The sequence below is a fragment of the Scaptodrosophila lebanonensis genome, unplaced genomic scaffold (genome assembly GCF_003285725.1).
Source record: "Scaptodrosophila lebanonensis strain 11010-0011.00,11010-0021.00 unplaced genomic scaffold, SlebRS2 tig00000061-arrow-pilon, whole genome shotgun sequence".
NCBI lineage: Eukaryota > Metazoa > Arthropoda > Insecta > Diptera > Drosophilidae > Scaptodrosophila > Scaptodrosophila lebanonensis.
The window spans coordinates 7566565-7574983 of record NW_022060554.1 but is presented as its reverse complement, the minus strand read 5'-3'; the positions used below and the strand labels follow the sequence as shown (position 1 = coordinate 7574983).

At 44.6% G+C, this 8419-nt stretch overlaps 1 protein-coding gene across 1 annotated transcript; it reads right to left on the bottom strand.

The window, feature by feature from the left end:
* Positions 1-5014: 5014 nt before the first annotated feature.
* On the bottom strand, positions 5015-7471 carry LOC115624762 (protein gooseberry). Its single transcript, XM_030519594.1, has 2 exons — positions 7417-7471; positions 5015-6306 (listed from the first exon to the last, which is right to left on the bottom strand). The coding sequence occupies exons 1-2, from the start codon at positions 7469-7471 to the stop codon at positions 5015-5017; spliced, it is 1347 nt and encodes a 448-aa protein (XP_030375454.1).
* Between the last annotated feature and the right edge of the window lie 948 nt (positions 7472-8419).

The window sequence follows — 8419 nt, the reverse complement described above, 5'->3', positions numbered from 1 at the left end:
CCAATAATAACGTAATCGTAATCACAGCTCAGCGCTCTCTTCCACATTTTAACGCTCGCTTAATGTCTCTGGTTGCAGCTCAAAGAAACTCGCCGCTGGCTTTCAGTGGTTGAGCGGCTCTGAGCTGCTGCCACCACCAGCGATGGATTGCCACTCTGACTCTTCGGGTATGCGGCCAACAACAAATTACATGTTGCCACTTTGATGATTTCTGCAATTGCTGGCAATAATACGAACCAGCCAAGGAACGCCAGCAACAACACCAACGACAACAATAGCTGCCACAACAATTTGTTGGCCATTGCCGTTGCCAGTTTGTCTGGCTGCCGCCGCCTAAGTGGCCCTGCTCTGCCCCTCCCCTTCACTCTCTACTGACTGCAATCCAAAATCGTCTTGCAGCTGCACAATCATTCAGACTCTGTCCTGTACTTGGGCATGGGATGGCTTCTGATTGAATTATAATGTTATTTGGTTGCCGGACTGCCTCTGGATCTACGTCATCGTCATTGGCTGTGTGCGCAGACATTGTGGTACCGGCTGCCTCAAACGGTCTCAATTGCATTACTCAAGTGCATGCCGCTGCAGCATGCGGACATTGTAAGACGAGACTTAATGGCAGGACTAGAGTCCGTACTGCATTCGGATTGGCTTGCCACCGAAATGTGCAGCATTCCCTCAGAAGTGAGACGACACAAGCGAAAACGTTCACAACTGGATCTTTAAAGCAGATCACTAATTAAACCAATAAAATCAATCAGTGATGATTTGAAATAATCATTACGGAAATATAGTATAGTTCTTCCTATGTTTTATTTTCATTTTCAAGCAGTATTTAATTATTCATATCTACATTTTTGTAACTTATAATTAATTTTAAATTATGTCAACTGCCAGAGTAACTAAAATTCGTTGTACAATAAACCGGCTTAATAGCTAAGGGTTAAATAATATTTTGAAATCGTCCAGATTATCTATATTCTTAATCAGAGAGAAATATTGTTCACGTATATTTTAATCGAAATTAGCAAACCAATATAAATTTCATATTTCGATTGTTCCACTCACCAGTTCGAAAAAAAAAAACTAATCGTGGATTAACATCCTAAACACTAGCCATAAGTGCTGTACATTGATATTTATTCAAATCGATCTGGTGAGCTACCTAATCCCGTTACGCACCCATCCGTTAATCACACTCAAATTATTCGAGTCCAATCGAGACTGCAACCGTTAATTGCCCGAAACAATTCGGAACCGAAACATGTCTGCGATTTGGCGTCCAAAACAAAATCTACAAGTGTTGATGAAATTTTCCGCCAATTTTTCACGTACTCATGCGCGCTCATTTGAAGCACACGCCAAAAAATATTTATCATATATTCATTATGAATTATTTACGTATATTAAATGGCGCAACCGAAACAGAAAATGAAAACACCAACTGGTGCGCCAGCAGAAACCGGAAGGGAGCGAGACGGCAATAGCGCAGGCTTCAGCTCGCATGGTTCGCAGCAAGCGTTGATAACGCATCAAGACCAATCTGATAAGGAACGCTTTAAATTCCATTACGTAACGCAAATTTAGAGCGGAACAATCGGAACCGTTTCATTTCAAGTTCACACAATGTTTCTGTCTTCTTGCTATTTATCTTTGTGCCTTTGCGGTTCTTCGGCTGGTCCGGTCCTGCTCCCAACTGAAAATCGAGACGAGCTCTGTGCGCTGCGAAAGAGCTCGAAGGCGCGTACAGCGGAAATTTACGCATGAATTTTGATGAATTCGCTTCGAAAATTCGATAGGCGTTGTGTTTGGGTAACGCATGCGAGCTTTTTAATTATGCCAGCAGCGACGTCCTCGTCATTATTGTCGAGGCCCCGAAGTTCGACAATCGCTGTTGTACAATGTCTTCCATGGGAAGGTGCGGACATGCCTCTTCGGGTTCATTGCAAGCAGGTGTGCCAGCAATTGAGCTTATCTGGAGGTAGGGATGGAAGGGATCTTCCTCATAGAACAAATAAAAACTTGTGATATAAAAATGGGACACTTTATTTTACTTGAATTTTATTTAGCCCACTGCATCAATACTTTCTGCTTTTCGTTCATTAAAATGCATTTTTTATTTATTTCTGAATTTGTGGATGCGCGACTCCCGGCTGATGAAACTTATTTGTATACCCTATATCCGTAACGTGAAAGGTTGATTAGGCCTGCGCAAATTTATATCAGAGACATAAGGACATATACTATATATCCAACATTTTCAAAATCAAAGCAATATCGAAACGGTCCGTATTTGAAGCAATTGTAGTTAGGAGTTAACATTCCGAACTGGTTTCTTGTAAATGTAAATATAGGTTTCCATTCATTCTACCCAGAGATTAATATTTAATAATATAAATTTCCATTTTGTTTTAAAAAGGAAAGTCTAGATTTAGGTCAAATATGCTTACGCGGTTGCTATCATCAAACGATTTGTCTCCGCACAAGCATACTTGTAGTATTAGAAAATACACATAAATAAGCTGCCGCTCGAAGTATCAAAATATTTCATATTCACGAATTAGTTTGATTCAAATTTACGTTAAGCCTTTATTATTGGTGCAATACTTTAGCAGTAATTTAGCCAGAGCAAGACGGAGACGGTTAACCAAGTTCTCACTAGCCACAAAGGCATCAACATTCGCTCGTTCATCAAAGCGATCATCAATCAAAACGCTGAAATCGCATACGAGACACATGATTTTCTGCTACTGTGCACGGACCCTTGGCCAGTTGGCCACACAGGAAGTTGAGGGAAAAATTCGCATGGCCCAGTAATGCGGATGCCGAAGTAGTAACTGGCCCAGCTATCAAAAATACATAAATCACGAGAGCTCTGCGGGCCAAGTCGAAGTGCCTTTCAACAGTTTTGTCAAATGTGCCGCACACTAGGCCCGGTACCAGGCTTGGCCCCTTACTCGACTCTCGTGTTACCACAGAAATGTAATTTATATGAAAATATCCAAGTTGGTGGCCCAGGACGAAGAAGATAGGCACAAACGAAGCCGCAGGCTACTGTATGCTGAGATGCGCGCCGACAAAATAGAACTTCCTGCACTCTAGGACAGACAAGCCGAAGGACCCGCAGCAAGCAAGGACAACAAGGACGATCAATTATGATTGTCACAGTTGACACACATTAGCACCCTTGTAGCCGAGCGCTACAAACAGCGAACCTGTCGTCGACATCGTCTTCGACATCGTCTTCGACATCGTTGTTCTCCAGCACGTACAGAGTCTTCGTAGTCTTTGGGCCTCTTTCGTACTGGACCTGCCGATATGAACTAATTGATGTTTTCATTTCAGTCCCAGAGTCTCAGCAACTCAACGATGAGGGAAGGGCAGGGTGTGTATTCATTCTAGGTGGTAAGTGCGACGCCCGCTGTGCACACATAATTGAGCGGAGAGTCGAACTACCTCCCTAGTCGAGAATGCAGATCGTCCGTAACTAGTGCAGGCCTCCCTCGCCGACAGAAGGCACTTCGTGTTACTCCCAGCATTTTGTCAATGGCTTTGTCAACTCCCGTCTCTAGGTCGGCTTTGTACTCTCATCTTCGGGCCACTAACAGGTCCAGGCCCACAACACAGGCGGCGGCCGGTCTCTTTGAAAGACCTGATCGTCTCGATCGCTCGTTGGTGGTCGTCGTGCGCTCATCTTTCTCTGCTTTTTCATATTTTGCGCATCCCATTGTCAATTGCTCTATTTTGTTGCCAACTGTCTAACTGTCTTGCGTGTGGGTCCTGGGTTTTTTCAGTTCACAATACCAGTGTAAGACTAAACAATGCACAATTTCGTAAATTATTTTCGTATTATCGAGTCCTAGCTACACTCTCTGTCCTGTTGGCCACAAAACGTGTTTCCAACAATTGTGCGTTTGTCTCTAATTGTTTAATTGTCAGATCATGAGTTGGCTTGTCATTGCAGCGCCCTCGCAGAGCTCGGGAACACACACAGGCATTGGATTTCGGAACATATCGGTTTTGGTGGGTGCGGCTTTTGATGACGTTGCTGTCCTGTCATGTTCACTTTTTGTTCGACTGTCACTTTAGTAAACACATTTGAAACTATTTCAAAGGATTAGCGGTTCCGCATAAACCTATATAACACATAAATTGTTAAGCCCTAAAATATCAAATTCAACTAACACCGAAAATAACGAAACCGATTTTTTTACGTTTCCTTTCTTTTATCAAAATTGATAAAAGTTCGAAACCCAAAAATACTCCTTCACGTAAAATTTTATTTCATTTATTTATTTTAATAAACCAATGAATGGTGGAATAAACGCTTGAATGGCTATAAGCTAAAATTTAAATACGCTTAGAAACTGATGCAGGAATAGGAGTATGATGGAAAGAAGTTAAAGAAATTTAGATCCAAAAATTAAGGAAGAATATTATTAAAAATCTTCTTGAAGATATGTATTTCTCTAATGTTTTCATAAAACCAGAAACTCAAGTCACATTGGCGATAAAGTGCGTTGCTTTTGTGCTAATGACGACAAATACTTATATGCAGACAAAGAAACTAAGGGCGGGACAACTAACTTCCTAACATTTAACGAGAATAACTTCGTAAAACGAGTTCACTAACGGATCGTTACTGTGCCAACCAGAGCGTTTATTTATAAGACAACTCTCCACCCATGCATTCGGGATCCGGTTAAAAAAGCAAAAACAAAAATAAAGTTATCAGGTGGCGATCTCACATATTCTATTTATTTGATTATATTTAATGCATTAACTGAGTACTTGATTCTATATATAATATATTCTTAGATTATTACAACTACAATTTCAAACAGTCTCAGGCTCTTAATAACATTTCTTTTAATTATTTAAATAAATCAGATCCAAGATGTGGAATTCCGTTTGAGTTAAAAAAATCAACGAGAAATTATTAAGAGAAATAGAACCAGCTATGGACAAAAGTCTAACTTAAACATAAAAACTGGACCTCGTGTTCGGCGAAGGTTAACTAAAAACCGAAGTAGGGGTAGGCTGGGGCGGCGGTGGTCTTTTGGTCGGCCATCGACTGATGATAGCCACTCATGTGGTTGCCGCTGGCGCCTGGAAAGAAGGACCCGGCAAAGTTGTAGCTGTCCCATGAGGAGGGATGATGCGAGCCCGATGCGGCGGCATTTGCGAACTGGGAACGAAGTTGCTCAGCAGAGGTGGCGGCAGCACTGGCAAAGCTGGAAGTGGGCGGCATGGAGTAGGCGGCTGATGTGGAGCTGGTGTATCCCGCATTGCTGGCTCCCATCCCATAAGCCGATGGGCTAATGAAGCTTCCCACGCCGGCATTCTGCGCTGATGTCGTCGCAGATACTGCGCTGCCATGCTGGACAGGGCTGTGCGAGGCGGAGCTGCTGCTGCTGCTAGCAGGCGACATGGAGGCCACAGATCCCGAAAAGCCAGCATGTGGCTCATACGGAGCTGCCGGAGTGGTCGCTGGCCAAGCTGAAGCAGCACCGTATAGACCCATATTGCCGGCTGAGGTGACCGCAGCGCTGCTGTTGTACTGAGTGGGGGCTCCAAATCCGCTGGATGCGCTGCTGCCAAAGCTGGGCACCTGCTGTGTGTTCAGTTGCTTGCGTAGACGTGCTCGTCTGTTGGAGAACCACACCTGGACACGCGCCTCCGTTAGACCTGTGCTCTGGGCCAGCTCTTCGCGAGTGTATACATCCGGATACTGGGTGCGGGCGAAAATGCGCTCCAGCGCATCGATCTGATCGTTGGAGAAGGTGGTGCGCGAGCGTCTCTGCTTGCGTTTCAATTGTACACTCGGTTCAGTGTCGTCCTCGCTCTCGTCCTCGCTGCCCGCTGAAGCTGAGGCCGCTCCGCCCAGGATGCCATCGATGCTGTGGCCATTGGTGGCTGTAGAAGCGCCGCCGCCGCGTAGCAGACGGCTGATGGAGCTCACTGAGGGTGCATTCTGTTTGTCGCACACACCTGCCTCAATGAGCTTGGCACGTATTTCCCAGCTGAAGATGCCCGGCTGTGACTGCTTGAGCTCCTCAATCCGCGCCTCAATGTCGGGAGTGGCCACTCGTGGCTTGCTGCCGCCAATAACGCCGGGACGAATGGAGCCGGTCTCCTGGAAGCGATTCAGAATCTTGGATACACAGCCATGGGAAACACGTAACTGGCGCGAAATGACGCAGGGCCGGACGCCAGCGGCAGCCATTTCCACGATCTGGCGACGAATGTGATTCGGCAGAGGACGGCCGTTAATGAAGACGCCGCCAAGTTGATTGACACGTCCCTGTCCTGCAAGCAAATAAGAAAACCATAGACATGTGATTAGCAAGGATATGTGTGTGGCCTTTTTTGGAGATGGTCATTGAGCTAATCTAACTGATATTTCTGATCTGACTGAGCTGATGAGCTCTGTGAGGGATCTCGCTTCAATTAACTTTTGTTCCATGCTTCTGCAATTGAGCGGCAATAAGTAATCCCATTACAATTGCACAGGCCACTTGAAAAATCCTTTGTTTTGAGGATCAGTTCGCACGATCTTTTGTTTTCATGCCAAAAACTAAATACATGCATATATGTAGTACTTGTATTTCTTTTGCCATTTTCGACTGTGTGCAATCGCATGTAAACAAAACAAAGCGCAAATTGCCAATTTGCGTAGGCCACGATGGTAACAACAACTACAATGCTACATGAGCATATCAGCTCTAAAAGAAAGCAGTAAGCATGGAAAATGCCGATCATGCAACAGAGGCAGCGACCGCGGTCGCATCACAGACACAGACACAGATACAGACACAGGCACAGCTGGCCATGCAATCAAATCAAACTAATAATCCATAAGCGCTGCAGTGGCCCAGCAAAGAGCTCAGAGCTCTCGGTTGTAGCTCCAGCTGTGCCAGCTAATATATAATATAAAAAGGCCGACCCAAAATGTTTGAGCTGCTGTTGTTGGGGAGCTCGGACAGACTCTGACTGGGCTGCTGCCGGCCAGTTTGTACGTGACGCGGCCGCTGAGACGCTGAGTCAAGATCAAAGCGTAAAAGCCGAACGCGCCAAAAAGTCTGCGAAGTTGGAAATGTGGGGAGCAGGCGATCGAGCGAACGAACATACGAATATATGGACGCCTGCAAGTTACGATCACAATCAATAAGTCAAAAAGCTGATCATGATGGTTGAGGTTGAAGCTGGCACTGATGCTGAAGCTGAAACTGAAGCTGAGACTGTGGCTGGACGCGGGTAATGATCTCGTTGTAACTGCGGAAAGGCGAAAGCGTAGAGCAGACGATGATCAGGCAGTTTTCTATGTCTGGCGGCCGGGTTTTGTAATTGTGGTAATTGGTAGATGAAGTCGAAGAAGACAAACTCATAGTAGACCGAGTGGCAGACAACGTTGCTTACCTTGAAAGGGATATCCAGCAAAGTAGGGTGTCATATTCAGAGCCGACACTGCCATGCTTTAGATTTTCAGTTTTCGTCGAATGTAATCCGCTTTTAAGTAATGAGATGCACTCGGTAGACAGTCTTTTTTTCGGTATATAAACACGATGGCTATGGTATTTTTTTTAAACAACACAAAAATGCGATACAACTTGTTTCTATTTGAACACTTTTCTTATTTGTTTTTTTTTTATTATTTTGAACTGCGCATGCGCAACGGCTTTGCTCTGCTGCAGTGATGCTTCTCGTTTGCTTGACAGCTCTAAACTGATTTTGAAACGGTCAACAACCAAGACTAAAACGAATTTCTGAGATTCTCAGACGAAGCTGCTGCAGCAGCGACGGCGGCGGCGACGCATCGGCAGCAGCGAAGCATTGCATGCTGTCCGAAACAAAAACAAAGCAAGAACAACAAACAAGTTTCTGGCTGCAACACCAACAACAAACAAACAAGCCAGCAGCCCACGCAGTGTAAGCGACGAGGGTGTTTTGCTCGTTGTTGTTGCTGCGCGCGAGCGAGCGAGCAAACAGGAAAGAAAAACAACCACAAAACGATCATTGCGAGAGCGGAGCAAAAACGCTAGCGCCCTTGTTGTCTGTGTCAGAAGAGTACGGCATATGCCGCCTTTTCTTGTGTGTCAGAGCAGTTGCGAGTTCAAACAGAACCAATGAATTTTCGTAGTATGGCTGCAATTTCGACGTAGCGCCGCCCTCTTTTTCTTGCGCTCTACAATGACAAGCCTAACTAGTTTTTTTTTTCGAGCTGACTATTTGTATTGCGATTAGACTTCTGTGAGGGATGTGATTAAATTTTAGATCGATATAAATATTATTAATGATCTTCATTGTGCCGTTTACACTATTTTAATGAGTTATTTTCGCACTTCCACCAAGCGGTTTTCCGATCTAAAGGATCAAAAAAAATATCAATTTATATGGCCAATAATTCTATGTTTTCTGTAAA

Coding starts and splice junctions, on each gene's coding strand:
- LOC115624762 (XM_030519594.1), bottom strand. CDS start 7,471: ATGGCAGTGTCGGCTCTGAATATGACACCCTACTTTGCTGGATATCCC. Junction 6,307..7,416: donor TGCTGGATATCCCTTTCAAG/GTAAGCAACGTT, acceptor ATTTGCTTGCAG/GACAGGGACGTGTCAATCAA.